We start from the raw sequence: 25,639 nt of genomic DNA, 5'->3' as shown, positions 1-25,639 counted from the left end.
CCAACTCATAGGCAGAGTAGCCTATTACGTGTTAGCCGAGCCGAATTTCCAAGAACGAAAACGAGGCGAGAGATATGTGTTAAAATAGTTGCATTTTAAATACAGCTTCTGTGAATAAGTATCGGCTGGTAACCAGTACTACTAGCTTCTGTTGCAGCAAGGGGTGCATCAACAACATGCAAGTGGAGTTGTGTACTTTAGCCACCGCGTTGGGGTGAGAAAGCGTTGCTTTCCCTGCTACAACAGAATGAATACGTAATGCAGCTCTAATGAGACCAAAGTTTCCAATACTCTGCGATTTTAAACGGTGTTACAAAAGTAAAATTTGACATATTATACATAGTTAGAAAGCTTATTCTGTCACCTATTGGATCGATGTGTAGATCAAGCGAGATTGTACTACAAAGTTCGACAACACCCAAAGCAACGTGTGGTATTACAAGATGACACGGTTTTCTGGAGTAAGACCGGACCAGAAGCTGCTGCACACGTGTTGTTGACGGCGTTGTTGCACTTTTTAGTACAGTCTGGCTTGATTTAGAATTCATTCAGTAGGTGAGAGTATAAGCTTTCTAACCATGTATAACACGTCTATTTCTGGTTTTGGAATATCGGTTTTAGGTCAATCTAAAGTTTTCTCGTCATCGCATTAAATGCATTCGCTCTTTGTTAGCACTAGCATTCAAAGACGCTGCACCTGACGAAACGTCGTCAACGAATTTGCATTAATATCTTGTGAAATACTATTATTATTGAGGACGTCTGGGTATGCCTAAGCCATTTGTTTGCTGATATACCTAGCTGACAGCGTTTTTATTTGTAATTTTGTATTTGGAATACCGTTATATCGCGCTCACTTCCGCATTCAGCTATATCCTTTCTGGTGGCTAAGTAGCCAGGAAACCTCGTTTGAACAACACAATCCGTGCATGTACGTCTTCGTCAAGGTTTTATCTACATTGTGGTATAAATCATTTGAAGTTTACGAATGTGTGTTTTCTGTAATTACGACGAAAAGGGAATTATGCACCCTCTCTGTATTGGAACAGCAAGGCCAAATCCTTTGTTTTTGCAATACACTGAATACATTTGGGGTTGTGATAAAAAAATGAACATGAGACGAGTTCAGAATTTCAGCTTTTATTTCCTGGTATTTACACCTAGATGTGTTAAACTACTTAGAACATAGCACCTTTGGTATCAGACCGCCTAATTTTTAGGTGAGCAAAAGTATTGGAACAGAGAGTATTTAAGTAAATGAAAGCAAATGACACTTAATATTTGGTAGCATATCTCTTGCTTGCAATAACTGCATCAAGCCTGCAACCCATTGACATCACCAAACTGTTGCATTCTTCTTTTGTGATGCTTTTCCAGGCTTTTACTGCAGCCTCTTTCAGTTGTTGTTTGTTGGGGGGTTTTTCCCTTCAATCTCCTCTTCAGGAGGTGAAATGCATGCTCAATTGGGTTAAGGTCTGGTGATTGACTTGGCCAGTCTAAAACCTTCCACTTTTTCTCCCTAATGAAATCCTTTGTTGTGTTGGCAGTGTGTTTTGGGTCATTGTCTTGCTGCATGATGAAGTTCCTCCCAATTAGTTTGGACGCATTTCTCGTAAGTTGGCAGACAGAATGTTTTGTAGACTTCTGATTCATCTGCTGCTACCATCATGAGTTACATCTCAATAAAGATTAGTGAGCCCACTCCAGAAGCAGCATGCAAGCCCAAGCCATGACACTTCCTCTACCGTGCTTCACAGATGAGCTTATATGTTTTGGATCAGAGCAGATCCTTCTTCTCCAACCTTGCCTTTCCATCACCTTGTAAGGGTTATCTTTGTTCATCAGTCCATAAAATTTGTTCCAAACTTTGTGGCTCATTCCATCACTTGTACTTCTTTGCAAATTGTAATCTAGCCTTCCGATTCTTACTACTGATGAGTGGTTTGCATCTTGTGCTATAGCCTCTATATTGCTGCTCTCTAAGTCTTCTTCGAACAGTTGATTGAGATACCTTCACCCCTGTCCCGTGGAGATTGTTTGTGATGTCACTGACTGATGTTTTGAGGTTTTTCTTCACAGGTTTCACAATGTTTGTGTCATCAACTGCTGTTGTTTTCCTTGGTCGACCTGTTCGATATCTGTTGCTCAGTACGCCAGCGGTTTCTTTCTTTTTCAGGACATTCCAGGTTGTCGTACAAGCTATCCCCAATGCTTGTGCAATGGCTCCGATTTCCCCTCTTTTCTAAGCTTGCTTTTCTCCCAAAGACAGCTCTCTGGTCTTCATGTTAGTTTATCTTTTATAACACAAATGCAGTTTTCACAGGCAAAACCCAAGGCTAAAACCAAGAGTAGACATTCAGAACTATTTATTGTTTAACCAATCAATCTAACAGGACACATCTGGGCAACAAGAAACACCTGTCAGTCACATGTTCCAATACTTTTGCTCACCTAAAAATTGGGTTGTCTGATACAAAAGGTGATATATTCTAAGTTGTTAAAAGCTGAAATTCGGATCTGTCATCTCATGTACATCTTTTGACCTCAAACTCAATTGTCTTCAGTGTATAGCAAAAACAAAGGAATTGACCTTGCTGTTCCAATACTTTTGGAGGGGACTATATGTGCAATAATAGTAGTGTGATTGCCTAAGGCAGCCACACTAATAAATACGTTAGATAATAGTAGTGTGATTGCCTAAGGCAACCACACTAATAATAATAATAATAATTAAAGCCGCAAGCGGCGTTGGTAGGGGTACAAGCATTGGCACCATCGCGCCCCCTATGGAGCGATTTTAAAATGGCTTTGTCCTCATGATCATATACCTTCACCCAACATATCTACTGAATATCATGATGATTGTATAAAAAATTGATGACTTATGGCCAATTTTGTGCTAAGAGACGCTGTCGGATGACAGTTGCGTCGCCATGGATGTGTCCTGGCCGCTTCCCGTAAAGACCTTTACTATGTCGTAACACTTAGATGGCATGTCGTAACACTTAGATGGCACAGCGTGTATGTACAGCTGCAGCGCTTCCATGCCGCAACTAAAAGAAGTGTCACACTAGTGTTGTCATGGTACCAAAATTTTGACTTTGATACCGATACCAGGTTTAGTATCTCGATACTCGATACTGAAGCAATACTGATTCAATAATCGGTACCTAACGATACTGAAATTACCTTAATAGATCAGAAACGTAATGTCCACAAGGGTTGACCTGATTTTCGAATTCACGGTTTATTAAAAACCTGGTTTATGAACAACCTTTAAGTTGAAGCCTGTTCAACATATTAATAAGCATAGGCCTATATTGTTACACATTAAACAATAGAAAATTAAAAAATTTAACAATTTTAAACTAAATAATCTTTAAACAGGTCTTTCACTTTTAAATAGGTCTAAAAACAGCATATTTTAATAATAACACAGCATCTTCCTATAATAAAATATTTACAAATTAGAACACCTATTGCTACTGATGTCAACTGAGTGGAAGCTTGCGCTGTATCAGCGAAGTGAATGCACAAGCGCAGGTCACCTCACTTGGCAACCTTAGTTGCTACTGCCATCTAGCGAGGATTCTGACAAATTACACTTTTCATCCTCTCAATCAGTAATGCGGGAGACACATTTCCCTGGCTTTTACATTTGACTCAAAACTACCGAACGTCGGAGTATTCTAATACCGAACCGTTTCCTTTTTTTTTTTTTTTTTTTAAGTACCGAGAAAGTGCTGAAGTTTTGGTATACCGTGCAACACTACGTCAGACACATATTCCAATCCATTGCTCAGCTTAGCAGAGAATGCACATTTCAGAGCGCCACAGAGACAGATAGAATAATAACACATAAATACACATTTCAAATAATAAATACGCCATTGAGAAAAAACGAAACAAAAGACGAAATATTAACTCGCGACCTGCGTGCTGCGCGCAGAGTAGCCTACCGTATTATTTATTTAGACATTGGCAGATGAGAAAATTTTCGGTTACACTGACCTATAAAACGCTCTTCCAAAAGCAAAAAATGTTATACATCGTTAGAAAGCTTATACTCTCACCTACTGAATAAATGAATTGTCAATCAAGCCAAATTGTACTAAAAAAGGTGACAAAGCTGTAAGCAACAGGTGTGGCATTACGCACAGCTATTTCTGAAGTTAGCCTACCCAGGGATCACAAATGCGCGTATCTTTCACAAACGGATTGTCCAAGACAATATATGACCACTCAGTCGCAAAAGGGACATCTCTACGCGTAAAACCAGTGGTAAGATAGTATATTTATTCAATGTTTAGTCCCAGATATTGACTGTAGAATGACATGGTATAATATTAAAAAACTTAGTCTTGCTTATTTCGTTATTCAGTGAGCAGCATTTTCACTGCTGTATTGGCCTATTTTAGGGCTAATGTCCGGTTTATCTTGTTGCTACGGAATATTACATTACATTACGTTACATTACAGGCATTCGGCAGACGCTCTTATCCAGAGCGACGTACAATAAAGTGTATAACTATAACCAGGAACAAGTGTGTCGAAACCCCTAGAGAGAAGTGCCGTTCCAAGTGCAGGAAACAACCGCATAGTTCAACTTGGACCCTGTAGGTTAAACTGATTAACACTAACACAAACAAGAACAGCAACAATGCAGTCTATGCGAAAATACAAGCAATAGTTAAGACGAGTTAAGACTAAGTCACCTACGAAACAACTACCTAGTTGCAACCCTAAGCTTACGGTCAATTTAGAGATTAAATTGAGAATACGATTTCTCTCAGCATAATGACGTATTCAAAGACTAAACGAACTCACCCGATATTGTCTTCAAATGGATCCATGCCAAAGAAAAGTAATGATTCATCCTCTCAAAAAGCTTTTACTAACAAACTTGTAGTAGCAAAAAATGAAGGACCAACTCGCCATCCATGCTACCTACGCGCAGAGTACCATATTATTTATTCAGACATTGGCAGAGTACAGCATAAATTGCGTCTTTTGTTTATATTCAATATAGTAATTGCAACGAGAAACTGCAGCTGTAGATACAAGATAGTTTATATTATGGTTGCAACGGAACGAAGCGAACTACATATGTATTACCGTCAGTGTTTTATTTTACCAGCGTGTTTTGGCGCGTTTACACAAAACTCAAATACTATCAATAAAATGGTTTAGCTATTTCTTAGCATAACGACAGATTCAAAGACTAAATGAACTCACCAGATATTGTCTTCAAAAGGACCCATGCCAAAGAAAAGTAATTATTCATGCTGTCAAAAAGCTTTTAGTAACACACTTTTAGTAGCCTAGCATGCACTCTGGCTGACACTATCTTCCATTGCTTCCCCGACGTTCAGACGCTCCCCTCACTGATAAAAACTAGACCCTACGGTGTCAGATTACTTGCGTCGCCATGGATGTCGCTTGCCGTAAAGAAGCTTACTAGATGTCGTAACACTTAGATTTGGAGCACCCCACCTAATAAAAAAGTCCAAATGGCGGGCAAACAATATGGCAGACATAGGTAGTCCTAATAGCAAAGTTGTAGAGCACATTCAGATGCATCGGTCTAAGGCAACCACACTAATAATAATAATATGTGAGATAATTGTAGTGTGATTGCCTAAGGCAACCACACTAATAATAGTAGTGTGATTGCCTATAAGGCAACCACACTAATAAATAAATATGTGAGATAATAGTAGTGTGATTGCCAAAGGCAACCATACTAGTAATACTAATCCAACCAGTTCTCAGCACCCCTATTTATCAAAGCTTACAACGGAATTTCTAAAGGAAGTGTAAAGTAAAGCAGGTCAAATCTTTCATCGACTGCAATTTCTCACGCAGGCACACACACACACACACACTCATGTGAGAAGGCAGTGCTCTCTACAATACCTCAGTTTATTGGGCTGTGCTTAGACTGGCCTCACCTTGAAAATGTCCAGTTATGTAAAAACTGCCAGGAGTTTCCTCCCACTGGCATATCACAGGGTCATAGAGGTAACCAAGCCCTCCTTACCACAACAAGGTGGCAGCCTCAAATCACATACTATTTACAATAGAAGTGTCCTTCTGAAGTGATTTAGCTTTATCACTATTTTTAAAAAGTGGGTCTTAAAGGGATCATTTAAAGGAGGACAGAGGGGGGAACCTCTGAGTTCCGTATAGGGAGAGCATTCCAGCAGCCAGGGGCAACCACACTGAAAGTCCTGTACCCCCAGGTTTTCAGCCTGAGCAGGATTTGGGACCAATGAGTAAAATATCACGGCTGCGTTTCTCAGAGTCTCCTTAGCGCTACGTGCTTCATAAGGTATACCTTAAGGTCTTCCTTTAGGTCTCGAGCTGTTTCCCAGCGCCTCCTTAGCTAAGGTATACCTTCTGAAAGGTATACCTTTAAAAGGGTGGTCTGAGGCACTCGTAAGCTGTCCCTTAGCGATGCGCACCGCTCATCCTGTCACAGTTTCAGCCTTATTATGCCAACATTTTGCTTTTCAAATCGACAGTTGTACTACAGTGCGCATCTAGTAGCACATCTGCATGCGAAAATGACATAGATAGTTTAATATTAACTTCACGAAAATTAATTATCCAATCAACGTTTCTGTGCATAGCACATCATGAGAATGTCGTTGTTTCACCTGTCTATTCCCATCATGAGAGAAATTAAGTGTAGGGCATATCCATAATACTAATCCAATTTGTGAAAAAAAAGAAAGTTTTTTTAAATTTATACGTAGTGGAGCTAACTGAGGATATGGCGTTTCTGACTGCATACCCTGTAGAAATTAGTTCGTTCGTGTGTGTCAATGATCACACTGACTTGGAACAAACCGCCGGTTTATTATGAATATAAAACCCGTGTGAGCAAAGCCGACGTTGAGTGAGTCTACTTGCATGACCGAACTAGAGGGAACTAGAGCACGTTGATTGGCCTAGCCATAACACACATACAGGTACGGTGGCTCATAATGAACAAACATAGCCAAATGATCTACATCCCCTTCCTTTAGCTCACACCTCCTATATATAACAAAATGGCACTGGGTAAATATCAACATTACCGAACATTTCTTTCTTACCATGTTGTTTTACGATTTTCGGTAAACAACCCAATAATGATATTCTTGGTTAAACTTAAGATTATCCAATAGCAAATCAAGGTGGATGAACATACTATTTTAACAGGTAGGCCTATTCATAAGGCATACCAGGTACAGAATTAATCATGATCAATTTCCACAGACGTGCTTTTGCCTTTCATCTGCGGTCATTTTTGCACTGAAAAGTCCGCGGGAATCAGTGGATATGCTGCTACAGTTGCCTATATGTTGTGTGACAAAAACAAATTAACATTAGACCTTTGTTTCAATAAGAACAAAATAATTCACCCATATGTAGCCTATATCCTTTTTCCTGGGCTTCCAAGAAGTCCCAGACTATGGCTTATATCTCCCGATTGATGCTCTTTATTTTATCTTTTGTTGCCTATATGTAGCCTACATATTTATTGAAACTATCACTGGGTCTCGTCTTGACTTTTAAAGAGATTATCAGATGATCTTTAGTAGGCATAGCTTCCTCTTCTGCAATATTAGATTGATGTAAAATGATTATGGCAACACTTGTTATATTAAAACGTCATTCATAAGCCTTTACAAGTGAGACAATCGATTCGCTTGGCATCGATTGATAAACTTTTCAGCATCACAGTGAAGGCCAGCTCCAACTTACGACGTGCCTTTGGAAGTGTCCCTTAAGGCAACTGTTAAGGTATAGTCTGGGAAACACTCGTAAAAAAGCGGTTTCCCTTTGAAAGGTATACCTTAGAAACCTTCGTAAAATGTTAAGGTACATCAAAACTCAGATCTTTACAATTTTATTGATACCAGTATTGATACCGATACTGTTTATCAAAACTGATTGTTATCGATTCTACTCTCCATAATTTGGCTTGTTTTAGTGATTCTTACAGCCGGGTTTTGGAGGCGTGATGGGGGTGCAGTTTAATTAGCATGTTTGGTTTCGTTGGCTATTGTCACTAAGTTTCGGTTAAGCCACCGCCCATAAATAAAGCCGCGTGGTAGTAGCCTATGTTTGTTTACTGTGTGAGGTTGCTACAATGGTGGATGCTCAATCAGTAGGTGAGAGTATAAGCTTTCTAACGATGTATAACATGTCTAATTTTGCTTTTGGAATAGCGTTTTATAGGTCAGCGTAAACAAACATTTTCTTACCATGGCATTCGCTCTATATATGGTAGCATTAAAAGATGTTGCACCTAACGAAATGTTGTCAACGATTTTTCATAATTCCTTGGAAAATACCATTATTATTGAGGACTTCTGGGCATAGCTAAGCCATATGTTTGCTGATATCTGACATCGTTTTCTGGAGCAAAACAGAAGCGGATAGAACTGTCATTGATTTACTGTCTCTGTCTCCATCTACTGAACATAGATAAGATTTCATCATTGCTATGTAAGTATTACTGCTCAAAATATTTCGGTTATATACGTTATTTTAGAAATTGAGTGTCTTTAAATAGGTTAGTGGTATTATGTAATGTGGATATTTCACACTGTAATGTAAGAATTAGTTAGTAGTGTAATAGTTTTTGTGACGCATACAACAGTGATGAGGAGAGTGTTGAAACATTGCCAAAACGTGGTGGACGGTTGAAAATTGTTTTCATATCGTCCCATTCCCATACAAGAAAACATAGGGGTGTACAGAGTATAGAAATACATACAAGAGTCAATTATTACACATTTAGGTACTGTGCAGCATTGTGTGACTATATTTTTGCATTATGTTTAAATCTGATATCTATGTTTCATTTTAAACCTTTAAACCTAAAGGGGCTCATATGCTTTACAATGGACAAAAAGCATTATATTCCTTTTTGGAGAGATTTTGGATTTGTTTCTGGACCCTTAGCTATTTTAGACCACTGTTAATAATTTAGACATTTTGGGTAGATTTGGAGATGTTGGGTACACTGCTTAGTTTTTGCTTCATAGATCTTTAGTAGTTCTACATATCCACACTTAGATTTTATGAACTTGGTGGTCAAGAAGTTTTTGATCCAGGACATGTATACTTTAACCCGCAATCTCCCAGTATTTCATTGCGAACTAAAAAAGGAGCAAATTCATTTTAGATTTTTTGCCTTGACCATTGCATTTGTGGCACTTTATTTCTTACAAATTATGAATATAAAGTAATCTAAGCTAGTATTGTAAATGGTACAAATGTTTTGCTTCATTTATGATATTTTTCTAGTCTCTGTGGTGTTCACATCTGGAGTTATAAAGCTTTAAATAGGGTAACCCCTAAATGGGCAAGGATTGACCGGTACTCTAGTGGGGGAGTGGTTGGGGTGGAGTTAACTAGCTATTGTTCCCACCCATTATCTCCCTGTGAGAAGTGTGAAAAGATCTTTCAAGGGGATTTTCTCTGCTACTTGATTTTAGGAGTGCCAACATTCAATTAAACATATCTTCAACTAATTTCAGATTTCAATGTATGACACATCATTTGAAAGCTTATAATCTGCACTTTCATAATCTGTAAAAAACTGAAAAATGACCTTGCTCTACTTGAGGACCAAAACACCAGCACCTGTCACATATATGGTTACTTTAGTATTTATTGATTTTTATCGACTTAATCACCTGAAATTGAAATATTCTTCCGCAGCAGTTTTGGGCATATTATTTTACCGTTGTCAAGCAAAACTCTCGTTGGTAGTTTGACTTGGACAGTTGTTATGCAACAAACAGGATATCACAGACCAATATACAGATTGTAACTGTTTTATATATCCTCTCAAACACATTCATTATATTTTTTATGCAAACATTCACTTTTGTGTCTTGACATCCGAGGCGACAGAATGCATTCACATTCCACAAATAACTGGTAACAACATTTATAGCAGAAAACATGCACACGTCGTAAACAAATTGCTGTTGAATTAATTAATTCGACTCTCATCGTCATTTCCATGTAATTGCAAAATGACTAGAATAAATAGAATGAAAACTCGGATTTGCGTGAAAATTTAAATTAATATTGCAGTGGTACAGCCACCGTTTGCTTTCATCTTTTAAAGTTACTGCTAGCGGAGGAGCTAAATACTTGAAGTGTGCCCTCCAGATGCGAACCATGCACCATAAATTAGAGTCCATATGTCTAGTCTTCCTGGTCTTTTTGTGGAATTGAGGAATCGCAGAGTAAAATTATGGCAGTTTGAAAAAGCAAAAGGGACGATTACTAGAATTAACCTGTTATTTTACCCTGACAAAAGTGTGGAAGGCGATTTTTTCCAGTTTGCTTTTACTGTATCCCCGATGTAAATTACGCAGAACTACCGCATACCTCACGTAACTGTGTCAAGCGTTTTGAGTCAATTATAACTGGCTAACAAAGAAAATCCAAATGAAATTATTCAGCAACCAAATTAAATCGTTTGAATGTTTTGGTACGTAATATGCTGTCCCAGCACGAATGCTTAATATTTTATAAAACAGACTTAATGCTAAAGCAAGAAAAGAACAGAAGAGCACACGTTATAATCCTCAATCCTCAATTTCTCATCTGTAGACGTCGGCAGGCAAAAGTAGGCTACTACGCCGCATAACATAAAAGTTTGAATTCAGGTTATTATTTTGAAAATAATAAATCGGTTTGCGGCTGCAGATTTTTTTAAATGGCGGTTAAAATAAAATGCTGCAAGTACTGGACCAATCAGAAATGTTCAGCGCTTGCGCCCCACCCCAAAGTACTACCCCCCGAGCAGGGACTTTTTTGGGGATAAAATAAAGACCCCGGAACTTAATTTAGACCCTGATCCCTGAGATGGAAACGCACTGAGTTCCTCAAAAGGTTCCTAGTTCCTGGGGAAAGTTCCTGCGGTGGAAACGCGGCTTATTTGACTGCTTGAGAAGTGAAAACACTGCACTCCTTCATGCTTATGGAATGTTGCATTTGTAACTGTTTCATTAGGTTGCTGGTGTTAAATCCCTTACATTCAGCATTTTTTTGCATTTTGCATAAATTGCATTTAGCTTTATTTTTGTCCGCTTTTAAAGTGGGCCCACACTTTAGAGCATTTTTACCTGTCTGCTATGACTGGATTGCGTGGAACTTAAACAGACATTGAACATAGTAGCGTATTGGAATGTCGTCATTAGGATCAGCTAGAAACATTTATAGATTACCATATTTTTTTAAAATAGTAATTATTTTATAGAAAGATTAATTTTTTTAACAATCAAAGCAAACATTTCAGCTATGAATTAAAGTGCATTTATTAAAATAATTACCTGGTGTAAATACTGATAGAGCACCATTTGTCCAGGACCTTATTGGTACATAGTAACACAACTAATAGTAGCATACATAAACAGCTAACAGCAAACAATTTAGACTCACCAGCTCACCAGTCCAGAGTGATGCTCACTATCACTGTCACAACTGTCACTCTACAATTCCTTCAATACTTTTTTCAAAGTTGTATGATTGTTTGCATGATTTGTCTTTTGCAAGCATACACTGATGAAAAAAGTCCTTATAAACAATAGTTGCGTGCACAAAGCTTTACCTTGTTGGTTCTGCAAAACCATCCTCCTGCAAGTTTTTGGTTATGCAATAGAATATCTCTGCAATTATTTCAGCTAGAAGGAAGCCAAAAATTCATTTTGAAAGCTGCGGAAATGATCTTGAAGAGTATGAGACTGTGAGGTGTCTGCAATATACAGTATAACACAGTTTCTAGGGTAGATCATAGAGAGGGTTGATTTTTCCAGGGACAAGTATGCTGTCATTAACTCAATCAGACTGGAATGTCTCACTATTAGTAAAGTAAGAAGTTGCATATTTATAAAAACTGCATTTTCATGTTTGAAATTCTATTTACCTGTACAGAAATGTTCATTTTCAGGTGCTCCTGAAAAGCCATTCAGCTCACTGGGAAATAATGCATCAACTTTTCCTATATGTGTATTAAGTTGTTTTGGTTCAGGGGGTAATTTGTTTATGGAATTCCAGTAGAGAAAGTTTTAACAGCTGTTTATTTTATCGCGGACATTTTATTTTTTTTGATTTGATAACGTAATCGTCTTCTTGGGGTGTCATTTATAACTGCCTTGTCATTTGTTTTGCTATCTCTAGTGGTTTTACCAATCAAGATGGGGTTTTTTGCATCAATGTGCGAAGAGTCAAAGCTCTCTAACAGTTTATGGGTTATATTGCTGCACCTTGAATTAATGACCAATAAAAGCAATAGTTAAGAAAATTCTATTGTTAGACACCCGCATCTGATTTCATGGCTATTGTGCTTCTTAAAGGGTTCTTAAAACAGCTTAAACCAGAGTATGAGTAATTACAATAAGCCAGGCATGAGGAGATAAATGCATGTCACCTTTTCAGGGTCTTCAAAAAAGAGAGAAGATCTGATCTCAGCAATATTTTGCAGATGGTTGTAACATGACTGTATTATAGTATTTGTTGTGTGGACCTTATACTTTTAAATTAGGATAAAATAAATATATTTAAAAAGGAATGAGAGAATCTCATTTAGGAAATAATAGCTCTGATGCATTCTTTGGCACAAACACTAATACTTACTAATACTTACAGTCGTATCTTTATTAAGCTGAAGAACGTTTTGAGTCAGCCAACACATGTTGAGTAGACAGTCATGTAGAGTCACTAATTTACCCCGTTCACCAGGCTTAACGGATAAGTACAGCTGGGTGTCATCAGCATAGAAATAAAAAGATAAATAGAAAAGAAAATTGGATTTTTAATTTTAATTTATCCTTCGGGTTTCTGAATGAAGCATTTAGTATTTTTTTTTTGAATGAAACAGGGCTCTTGTTCATGTACAGTACTTTTTCCTGTTAGGTCAAAACTATTCTGATACTAGTAATAGCATCCCCGAGTGTGTTTCAGCGTAATTAGAATTGGCTGAATATGCTCTACATGTAAACATATTCACTGAGTGTGCATGCTTTTGATTAAGAGTGTTATACACATTCCAAGATCACATATGAAACAGAACACTTGTCCTCTTTCTGCAGTCCATCCAGCTACGTCTGTCATTGGCCACAGAATTGAAGACTGGAATATCCATGTGGGAACTTGGACAAGGACTGGACTATTTTTATGACCTTTTATAATAGAGTCAACAAGGCTTGTAATGCACAGCACTGAAGCTACACTCTCATAGTTATAAACGTTCATATGTATAAACGTTCAGTCAAAAACTTAATTGGGCATGTAAATAAAACCATTTCCTACACAAAGATCCCTGGATTTTTTATTTCAGTTTTATTATTTTTTGCGCCTTATCCTATTTTTGTACCCTAATACACTGATTACTTCAGGCAAGGGCATAATGGGTGGGTTACAATTAGGGATGCGACGGTATGAAAATTTCACAGTATTATAATTGTACTACTAAATATCACGATTTTCGGTATATCACGGTATCAGGTTTTAAGTTTTAAAACAAAATCACACAAAGTTTACAACTTGATCTCTTTATTTATGGATCTGCAGATTTTTTAAACCATTTTAATTGAAAAAAAATGCAACTGAATAGTTCACTCCTTGTAATTGCATATTTAAAATAATAAAAATAATTTTTCCTGAATCCAAAGTGAGCCCACACGGATGAACAAGCTCGCTTTTTGGGGGGATATAATTCTTCATTGCAGTCGGTATCAGAATCAGCGTCAGACATCACAAGTGTTGTAAGAGAGTGCAAACAGAGATGCTGTGTAGCTGTGTTCGGTGGATTCAGCAAATGTGGGACACTTTTTGGTAAATTCAGTAGGAGACTATCAAAAACTTTTTTTACTTGCACCAGTGATATTTCTATGAATTGTTTTAAGTCTTCTTAACATCTATGTGTGGAAATTGTTTTGAAATGTGTTTTTGTATAGAAGATAAACACCCTTAAACATAGCATGGCACCCTATTTCACTCAGTCGGAGTATTCAGGTGAAGTGGGACAGCATATATGGTGAAGCGGGACAATCATTTCAAGCTTAACCCATTAATGTCCTTAGTGGAAGTTTTGAAATTCCTTTGGTACACTTGTCAACTAGTTGAGCTGATCGCAAATCTGTTAAATTTTTTCTAATTGGCCAATGTATAAGGCAGTATTGCTTGTTTCTCTTAACATAATATTTTTAGTATTTAGTCAAAGGGTTTCAAGTTTTTTGATTATCCATCAAATAATCTCTAGAAACATAAGTTAGGAGTGTCAGATATTTATCATTTTGGTACACAGAGAGTCCAGACTCTTACTGTTAAAGTGCAAAAAGAAATATGATAATATATTAAAACTCCGATAATATGAAAAAACTCTGATGCATGTAATTTTATGTAACCTCACTGTATTTATTATGATGTTCTCATCATCATGATACATTTTAAATTAATTTCTGTATAAACTAAAAATAAAGCTTTAAACACAGTAGCGTATGTAGTGTTAAGTTCCTAAGCTACACTGCATTTAGATTGCATTTGAAAAACGAGTTTGAAAAGCTGTACTTGAATTGCAGACAATTTAACCTGAACTAAAAATACATAAGGAATGTTGAACAGTTCATCATTTGTCTCTTCTCTCCCACTGGCCTTACACGAAACTGTGTTCTATAACTGGATGGCACAGTTTTCCTGAAATGAGCAAAAAATATCAATAAGATTTATGATTTTATCATACTTTTTGTGTAAAAAAATGTACTTGTTACTATAAAAACAGTAAGATGTGAAGTACTGAGAGACACCAAATAATCATCAGTATGGTTTAAACTAGCACGTACGTGTATAAAACTGTGGTAAACTGTAGGTTTATTACACCAGGACTGATTAAAACGTTGTCCCACTTCACCTGAAAAACCTGTCCCACTTTACCTAACATGTTCAGCAGAAGTAAGACAGTGCAAACCCCACCCCTTAATCATAAAAACTCAAGACAATATGACAAAAAAACATTTGTATTTTGACCAGTGTTTTGCAGATCAAAAGAGGACATTTTTGACTCGTTTTTGTTAACCTAGTAACCTTATCATTCCTAAGTGTCATTTCACATGCCGGTCCACTTACCGTTCACTCGCAATGATCAGTCTTAATTTGACGGCTGACCATGCCCACTGTAAAGACGGCAGTCCAATAAAAACAATTGTTGAATGACAGTAACTATTGTAGCAACAATTCAAGAATGGTTTTTTTGATCGGCTGTTGATTCTTACATGGCAGAGTAATGCAAAGCTTAAGTGTCCCACTTCTGCTGATGTCCCACATTTGCTGAATCCACCCTATAACAGCTAGCTAGCTAGCATTGCCAGGTGGGAAATATTAAACTAGTGTACCGGAGGCTTAAAATTATCGGATTTTTAAGAAAATTATCGTACACAGCCAAAAAAGAGAAATCATAGGTGTAAATATGTAATTTCACAAAAATAGTCTCTTTTCAAAATGTCCAAAAAGTCCCTCAGTGCATAACTGGCCCTCAATTTCAACCTCAGTTCTTCCAACAACTTTTTCTTTTCCTCTCCCCTGCTTTCGCCTGACTCCTCTGCACTCATTTATCTAGTTTTTTAACTCGTTTTTTACATAAACGAAAAAAATAACATTGCTAGTAATTTGTAGGTAGCAAGCTAACTTACATTTTACATCAGAAAGAACGAGCGGGAGAACAGCAGCCGTACAGCTGCTCGCTCCCTTGGGGGCACGCACGTCATGCATCAAGCATAATGATTGGCTGAAAAGACGCAACCTGTGTTTTTAAATTGAAGACTGGAATATCCATGTGGGAACTTGGACAAGGACTGGACTATTTTTATGACCTTTTATAATAGAGTCAACAAGGCTTGTAATGCACAGCACTGAAGCTACACTCTCATAGTTATAAACGTTCATATGTATAAACGTTCAGTCAAAAACTTAATTGGGCATGTAAATAAAACCATTTCCTACACAAAGATCCCTGGATTTTTTATTTCAGTTTTATTATTTTTTGCGCCTTATCCTATTTTTGTACCCTAATACACTGATTACTTCAGGCAAGGGCATAATGGGTGGGTTACAATTAGGGATGCGACGGTATGAAAATTTCACAGTATTATAATTGTACTACTAAATATCACGATTTTCGGTATATCACGGTATCAGGTTTTAAGTTTTAAAACAAAATCACACAAAGTTTACAACTTGATCTCTTTATTTATGGATCTGCAGATTTTTTAAACCATTTTAATTGAAAAAAAAATGCAACTGAATAGTTCACTCCTTGTAATTGCATATTTAAAATAATAAAAATAATTTTTCCTGAATCCAAAGTGAGCCCACACGGATGAACAAGCTCGCTTTTTGGGGGGATATAATTCTTCATTGCAGTCGGTATCAGAATCAGCGTCAGACATCACAAGTGTTGTAAGAGAGTGCAAACAGAGATGCTGTGTAGCTGTGTTCGGTGGATTCAGCAAATGTGGGACACTTTTTGGTAAATTCAGTAGGAGACTATCAAAAACTTTTTTTACTTGCACCAGTGATATTTCTATGAATTGTTTTAAGTCTTCTTAACATCTATGTGTGGAAATTGTTTTGAAATGTGTTTTTGTATAGAAGATAAACACCCTTAAACATAGCATGGCACCCTATTTCACTCAGTCGGAGTATTCAGGTGAAGTGGGACAGCATATATGGTGAAGCGGGACAATCATTTCAAGCTTAACCCATTAATGTCCTTAGTGGAAGTTTTGAAATTCCTTTGGTACACTTGTCAACTAGTTGAGCTGATCGCAAATCTGTTAAATTTTTTCTAATTGGCCAATGTATAAGGCAGTATTGCTTGTTTCTCTTAACATAATATTTTTAGTATTTAGTCAAAGGGGTTTCAAGTTTTTTGATTATCCATCAAATAATCTCTAGAAACATAAGTTAGGAGTGTCAGATATTTATCATTTTTGGTACACAGAGAGTCCAGACTCTTACTGTTAAAGTGCAAAAAGAAATATGATAATATATTAAAACTCCGATAATATGAAAAAACTCTGATGCATGTAATTTTATGTAACCTCACTGTATTTATTATGATGTTCTCATCATCATGATACATTTTAAATTAATTTCTGTATAAACTAAAAATAAAGCTTTAAACACAGTAGCGTATGTAGTGTTAAGTTCCTAAGCTACACTGCATTTAGATTGCATTTGAAAAACGAGTTTGAAAAGCTGTACTTGAATTGCAGACAATTTAACCTGAACTAAAAATACATAAGGAATGTTGAACAGTTCATCATTTGTCTCTTCTCTCCCACTGGCCTTACACGAAACTGTGTTCTATAACTGGATGGCACAGTTTTCCTGAAATGAGCAAAAAATATCAATAAGATTTATGATTTTATCATACTTTTTGTGTAAAAAAATGTACTTGTTACTATAAAAACAGTAAGATGTGAAGTACTGAGAGACACCAAATAATCATCAGTATGGTTTAAACTAGCACGTACGTGTATAAAACTGTGGTAAACTGTAGGTTTATTACACCAGGACTGATTAAAACGTTGTCCCACTTCACCTGAAAAACCTGTCCCACTTTACCTAACATGTTCAGCAGAAGTAAGACAGTGCAAACCCCACCCCTTAATCATAAAAACTCAAGACAATATGACAAAAAAACATTTGTATTTTGACCAGTGTTTTGCAGATCAAAAGAGGACATTTTTGACTCGTTTTTGTTAACCTAGTAACCTTATCATTCCTAAGTGTCATTTCACATGCCGGTCCACTTACCGTTCACTCGCAATGATCAGTCTTAATTTGACGGCTGACCATGCCCACTGTAAAGACGGCAGTCCAATAAAAACAATTGTTGAATGACAGTAACTATTGTAGCAACAATTCAAGAATGGTTTTTTTGATCGGCTGTTGATTCTTACATGGCAGAGTAATGCAAAGCTTAAGTGTCCCACTTCTGCTGATGTCCCACATTTGCTGAATCCACCCTATAACAGCTAGCTAGCTAGCATTGCCAGGTGGGAAATATTAAACTAGTGTACCGGAGGCTTAAAATTATCGGATTTTTAAGAAAATTATCGTACACAGCCAAAAAAGAGAAATCATAGGTGTAAATATGTAATTTCACAAAAATAGTCTCTTTTCAAAATGTCCAAAAAGTCCCTCAGTGCATAACTGGCCCTCAATTTCAACCTCAGTTCTTCCAACAACTTTTTCTTTTCCTCTCCCCTGCTTTCGCCTGACTCCTCTGCACTCATTTATCTAGTTTTTTAACTCGTTTTTTACATAAACGAAAAAAATAACATTGCTAGTAATTTGTAGGTAGCAAGCTAACTTACATTTTACATCAGAAAGAACGAGCGGGAGAACAGCAGCCGTGCAGCTGCTCGCTCCCTTGGGGGCACGCACGTCATGCATCAAGCATAATGATTGGCTGAAAAGACGCAACCTGTGTTTTTAAATGACTTTGCCTCTAAATACAGATCTAGGATCAGATTTCATTATCAGATTTTCATTATCTCAATTCAGGTCCAGTATATTATTTAATATGGGTTATTTAGATATTTTATTAGGGAAATAGTTGGAAAAAAAATTCCCCGCATGAAAATAGCTTTTGTCACGTTGTTTACTATCCCGGTATTACGTTACATTTACGATAGTACTATTTCATATTTGAATTTTACGGTATACTGTCACATCCCTAGTTACAATCCTCCAAAATAGGCCAAATAATATAGTTGGGTGTTTATCACTGAAGTCGCAGGTGCCATAGAAATCTGCGAGTCACATTTCTGCAATTTCCACTAGTTTAAATTCTTTCCGTGATTTTTTTCAGCACTTTTGGATGATAACTGGTGTTATTTGTATACACCTACACATTTTAACACTAGCCTATTGCCAGATTCTGGGAGAAACAAAGTGGAACAATGTAGGCTATACAGATTTAGGAATGCGCTGGAATCAAGAATCTCATCCTTGTCAGTTGTAGCAATCATTTTTGATTCTCCTTATCAAGAGTGTTGATGTCAAGTGCTCCTTCTCTGTTATGGTAACATCAGTGACAACAGACCCTCATCCAAGACTCAAACCTTGCAGTGTTCAACATACTGTACCAAAACAAACTTAAAAGAAAAACAGTCACATGTGAATGTTTTATGTTTTATTTTAGCAATGCAATTTGAGCATGCTCAGTTCCTAACAATGTTTTGTAAATTAGAGCCAAAAAGCATTTTATTTTTTTCTGCAATGGACCGAATTAAGTGATTAAATGCATCAGCCTATCAATATACTTCACTCGTATGCTGTCCCTAGCAGCCGGCAACTGTCCATTTTTTGTCCAAACTTCAAGGACTTATTACTGTTGCTACAGTTGTGCATGTTATTTCAGTTGTTTCCTACTGCTATGCATGATATCTATTAATTTAACATTTGTTAAAAAACTGATTTTTTTCCATTTTCTGTGATTTTCTGTGACTACTCTGCGACTTCACCCAATATTTAATAATATTCCAACTAAAGTTACTCCTATTCTAACTGAAGTTAGACATTTGTACACTGATGTTGGCCCTGTGGAAAGATTCATTGTTTTTATTCACAGAGATAAAAAAAATCACTAGTCCTAGCACCTAGCTACCATTATGTTATACAAAACTGTAATGCTCTAAGGTTTGGGAACCTGCCATTAAATTATTATAGTTTTTCTGCCTATTTTTTCCAGTTGGTCAGTTTTGAAAAGGATGGAAAAATGGTTGGAAAGAATAAATCCAATTTCCTAATTAATTTTCCTAATCTAATTAAATAAGTAGACAGAAGTTCCTAATAGTGCCATTCAGTAGCTGAGAGCAGGGCTTAAATGTCAGTGCAATACACAACACAGTTTTCATATGCAATTACTGAATATGCAATTTTCATATGCAATTATTTATGTTGATTAATATGAAGGTAAATAAACAACATTAAACAAACCTAGGTTTAAAACGTGAAAATTGTGAAGGCGTAGCCTTATTGACATGCCTCATTGAACTGCCTTGGCTATTCCCTAGGTATTCCAACCTTCCTATCCCTCCCTACCTTCAGTCTAATTAATGCTGTTTTGAAACTGCAGAATGGGATAATAATGGGTGTAATATTCAAAGAAAATGGCAAGATGAAGAGGAGCATGTTTATGAAGTGTTTAACTATTCATAAACTCTGAAAAGCCAGTGAACAGCCTTGGCAAGGTGTTGCCAACAGCAGCCTGAAGGACAAAGCGTCAGTTCAGGCAACCTGTCAGCAGCTGGAGAGCTGGCTGAAAGGGGTGGACTGGTCAGGGCTTCCCGAAAAGTTTAAGGCCTGGACCTACCAGCATGAGTATCCTGCCAAGGATACTCTGGTCTCTCTTTGTCTATGAAGTCCCCTTCTTCATCGTAGTGAGCTTGGAGAGGAATGTCAGCAGATTCCTCAGGAGGTGGCTGGGATTGCCCAGGAGCCTCAGTAGCATTGCCCTCTATGGGAACAACACCAAGCTCCAGCTTCCCCTGAAGAGGAGTTTAAGGTGACTCAAGCCAGAGAGGTGATGCTGTGTAAAGCCCTATTCGCACGGGACTAGTATTACCTGGGGACATCTAGTAACTTGTAATAATTGTCTGTGATCTTAATCCCGTGCAAATCTGCCATGTCCGTAATTTGTAAAGTAAAAATTCAACCGCAAATTACCTACCATATTTTGCCAAACACAGAGGTCATGTGATAATATTAGTCCCGAGCAAATCAGCATCTCAGTGATTTGGGGTCGTATTTTACTGTTACGCAGAGCAGAGCCTTGACATTTTCAATCATATCCGGGGGATAATGTCAGTAAATTCGAGTAAAATACAGACTTCTCTTATCCCATGCGAATGCGCCGCACAAAACACAGACGTGGGGGGGTAATTTCTAAATCACAAGAGGTCCCCAGGTAATACTAGTTCCCTGCGAATAGGGTTTAAGGAATGATATCTCATGAAAAACACGTTTTCAACGTACAAAAATGCCAAGTTACTGAGTACATGCACTGGGGACATCTTACGCCACCGCACCCTTTGTCCCAGCCATTGTTTTACATATATAGCAAAGCAAAAGTGCTAAACAGTACATGTTCATCAGACTGTACAAATTCACACAAGGATAGCCATAATCCAGAACTGTTTCTTAAAGGGTTACTTCGCATTTTACACCCAGGTCTGCTCCACTGCTCATCACAAATAATGTCCTCAACTTGGCCCCCCCAAAATCTCGCTCTGCCTCTCAAACAAACCAGTCTACATCCGGGACTGGCTACAATGTATGCGTATTTCAATGTATGTATGTGTACACATACTTCTCATAGTCTACATTTATATGCATTACAATTCTTACTTTCTCATAACAAACACTTTGCAAAATGAAATGATATCTCATAAAAAACATGTTTTCAATGTACAAAAATTAAAAAGTTACACTTATAAAGCACTGTCTATAAATCATTCATTCAAACTGGCAAAATCTATTTTTTTTAAACATTGATATAAAAATGATGCCAAGTTACTGTACTACAAACAATATAAGCTATCTTGCCTCACAGAAATTAAAGAAGCTGTATTCCAAAGCAATGCTACCCATTGTCTCCTAAATTGTTTCAAGTCACTTGGCCCTGTGTGTACAGTACAACCATACAGTAGATTAACAGGGTTTGTAAGAGTCAAGTTTGATTGAATAGGCCACAATATGTCCATTTTTTATTTGTATGTATGTATTTTGCTGCCCAGCCTTTCTGTTACGTGAATGATTGTTTGTTTCTTGGTATAAATGTCTGTTTGTAAATGTGAATGTTACATGCTGCGAGGGAAATGTCCCCATGGGGATATTGAAGTATTGTATGTATGTATGTACAATATTTATTTTACATTCAGTATTTATTGTAAGTAGCAAATATACAAGAACTTGTACATTTAGTGAAATGAACTTGACAACCAAGCATAAACATATCTTTCCTGGAGGAATATGCTTTCTTTAGGTATTCACTAGCAGTTTTGTACATTCATTTAAATGTCTTGCATGAGGCAATTGTAGTTATTTGACACTTTGATGTGACTCAAAGTTTGAATGACGACATTGTGAGATGGTAAGATTAAAAAACACAGAGCCAAGTGACTTTTTAAGAGACATTGGGTAGCATTGCTTTGGAATACAGCTTCTTTAATTTTGGTGAGGCAAGATAGCCTATATCAATACTTTTAATGGATGGCCTAGATTCTGCCAGTTTGAATGAATGAGTTATAGACAGTGCTTTGTATGTGTGAGTAACTTGGCATTTTTGTACGTTGAAAATGTGTTTTTTGTTAGATATAAAATCAAAACTGGTGCCATGCCTTTTGGGTTTCCACCACCTTGCATTGGCTGCCATTTTGGATGTCTTTTCTCTCATTTTCACTTTCCTCACTTATAACCTAACCACATGCCTGATTGATATGAATTTTAGCACAATGTTAGAGTGCTCCTCCCTACATCCCTTAGCAAATTTGGTGCTGATGGTACTATAGCAGCCCATTGAAATGGCTGAATTAAAACAATGATATCTTCGGCATTCTTTGACATGTGAATGTGAAATTAATGTCACAATATCCGGCTCCTTATGAAGAACACATCTGTCACAAGGGCCCATCTGTCTACCTTTAAGAATTATCCACCATTTTGAACAATAAAAAAACACTTCAAATCTATCTCCTCTGAGACAGTTTGACCAATTTGTACAAAACTTGGAAAATAACATGGACTCTTTAAAAGTGAATATCTTTAAAAGTTGAAAGAAGCTGATATTCTTAAAAATATGCCAGCAGTAAGATGGTGCTGTAGAGCTCAAAAATTAATAGTCAAAAAATAGTCACCATCACTAAAATTATTATTGTAGACATTTTGGAATCACATTCAGAATTTATACATGTATGTTTTGGTTGCTCTCATCTTGAATTGGTGGCAGTTTTGGATTTTGCTGATTTATATGCTACTTCTCCTGCTTTCACCTGGGTGATTCACATGAACACTGATAGAAGGTACCTGGCACGACTGACCAAAGTTGGTGCTGATGCCATATAGTGTCACTGTAGCAGTCTTTCAGATTTCCAATAATTGAAAATAGATAATTCCAGCTCTGTTTGACTTTGGAAACTGAATGCGACAATTCTGACATTGAATAAAATTGCTTCAAGGACCCATTAGCCCACCATTATTGTGGGGGGTTGAACCTCAAGGATTGCCTTAGCTTAACTCGTGTACGTTAACTTGAGAAGGAAAAACTTCCTCGGGTCTCCGATGTAAAAAAGATAAAACAAGTATTTTTATTCCACAGTTTTGTAGTATCTTCTTACAGGATTATTCAAAGTTAAGTTCTCCTGATCAGCAAACTGTACTACGGTAAGAAAACCGTGTGGCTCGGTAGGTAATTGAGTCTCAACTGAACAAAACCAGGTTTTTACAAATTCACCTCAATGCACACCAGAGACCTATTTCCCTTAAAGTGACGGTAACCTACATCAGCGTTCTAACCGAAAGCTTACATAGTGTTGCCTTTTACAAAATATCATGCTTCATCAACATGAATTAAATCAAATGATTATTAGCTGACAACAATAAGCTTTTAAGCTTTTAACAAATTACTATTAATTAACTTATTCAATGAAGTCACTTATCTCAATTTACATAAACTATTAAACAAAAAACAGACTGCGCTTATTTATCGAACTAAAACATATATAAACGTAACTTGGCTCCCACAATTATGGATCAACAAGCACTTTGAATGAATTAAAAAAACACTGAAAATCTATCTCCTCTTGTCTGATTGAAAAGAAACATAAGTCATCAACATCACCAGACCATACCTTCTAAGTGTTGCACAAACCATGTTGCTGTTCAGAGAATTGTGGCAGCAGGAAGCCAATTAACTTCCATGTGGGCGTGTCTCATTGCAAAAAAGCGAATAATTTCTAAACAGTTTGACATAATTTGATTAAACTTATTCATAGATCATGGCAGCAACCCATAAGAATTGGAAAAATCAAAAGACATGGTGGTGCCACAGAGCTCCAAATATATATTTGAAAAATTAAGTTATTTTACAGATATTCCAAACATGCAACAGAGATTGCCACATGAGGAACATATATCCAGCAAACCACCGCTGTTTTGATTTTTCCTTCATAGTCCAGTCAAAAAGGTCGCTCAAGAGTGACGTGCCTTGTGCTTACAGCTGTGCAAGCATTAGCCATGTATAGGTATGTCGTTTTTTTGGCCTAAGACTTCCACCTAGTGGGAATTTTGTATTAATGCACTCCTTATGAAATGCATTTTGGCTACAATGTTGGAGAAAATGAACCATTCAATTGCAAGTTGAATTTTAATTGCATCCACGTCTCAATGCTCCTGAACACATCATCATTGATGGAACCTGGGGTCATTGGGTATTTCGGGTCTTTCAACATCATACACCCTCATCCCGGTGACCCAGCCATGGTTGTAGACCACGACTTCTGTTCAGTTGACATTTGCTCCTTCCCATGGACCTCCTATCCTGATCCAGAGCCATCTCGAGGCCTTCTCCATTGCCTCTGTGATGTTCTTGATAGTTCTTCTCCTCCCCATTCCAGTAATGCCCCTCAAGGCTTTGCAGAGTGATTGCCCCGCAAAACCTCTACAGCCAAACTCGATGGGCAGGTACTTAGCCCTCCAGCCCTGCTTACGGCAGTTGATGACAAGGTCTTCATATTTGGCCCACTTCCTCTCATGGGCTTCCTCCAGGGGGTCCTCCCATGGAACTGTCAGCTCCAAAAGGACAATGTTTTTGGTCGCTTCTGAAACCAGGAGGATGTCTGGCCTCAGGGTGGTTGTGGCAATATGCCGTGGAAAATTCAGCTGGTTCACCTAAAGCTGCTAGTCCTGCGCAGTTGCCAAGATTCCTAAAGACTCATCTGCAGCTGCTGATTCCCATGCTGATGACTTCTGCAATAGGTTTCTGCACCTGGTTGTGATGCCATGTGTACTGGCCCTTCCCTAGAGACTTTGGACAGCAGCTCAAGATGTGCTCCAAGGTCCCTCTGCCTGGGCATTGCGGTCAGTCCAGAGACTCTACTTTGCACCAGCTGAAGAGGTTTGATGGGTTTGGCAGGACATTGTACACCGTCTGGATCAGGAACTTAATGTTCTGCGGTTCTGCTTGCCAGAGATCTGTCCATGCGACTCTACAGTCCATGGCATGCTCCCACCTTATCCAGGCCCCCGGCTGTTTTAGTATGCGTACAAATTCCTGTTCACTTTTTCATGCTTGTACACGAGAATGTTGTAAGGTAATGTTGGTTAAACTGCTTAGTAATATAACTAGCTTCTGTGCTAGCCACAGGCTACGTTGTTGTTCCCATGGTTAGTTAGCTACTTACTGTGGGTTCTTCACAAACCATGTTATAATGCTTATTTCTGCATGTAAAAACGGGCCTTCGTTACTTTTAACCCTCTGGGGTCAGGAGCTCCGCCAGCGGAGCTCGACAAGATTAAATGAACTTTTGTTTCTATTTGGATGATTAACTTCACGAGT

The 25,639-nt window shown here is 37.5% G+C and overlaps 1 protein-coding gene across 13 annotated transcripts in view; it reads left to right on the top strand.

Annotated features, from left to right (window-relative positions):
- Nucleotides 1–25,639, top strand: part of chid1 (chitinase domain containing 1) — a 352,093-nt gene that overhangs the window by 304,439 nt on the left and 22,015 nt on the right. For 8 of the 13 annotated variants that reach the window (XM_064337951.1, XM_064337944.1, XM_064337945.1 and 5 more), the window contains one exon: nucleotides 13,107–13,333. The exons of 2 other annotated variants lie outside the window; for them this stretch is intronic. In XM_064337951.1, coding sequence (XP_064194021.1) covers nucleotides 13,107–13,205 — 99 coding nt within the window. In that variant the 3' untranslated portion in view covers nucleotides 13,206–13,333. Of the gene's footprint in view, nucleotides 1–13,106; nucleotides 13,334–25,639 lie in introns of those variants that run through there. 3 more of the 13 variants (XR_010330348.1, XR_010330349.1, XM_064337943.1) reach the window with 3 other exon arrangements.

This window comes from Anguilla rostrata, chromosome 5 (assembly GCF_018555375.3).
Source record: "Anguilla rostrata isolate EN2019 chromosome 5, ASM1855537v3, whole genome shotgun sequence".
NCBI classification, from domain to species: Eukaryota; Metazoa; Chordata; class Actinopteri; order Anguilliformes; family Anguillidae; genus Anguilla; species Anguilla rostrata.
This window is presented reverse-complemented; position numbering and strand designations above follow the sequence as displayed.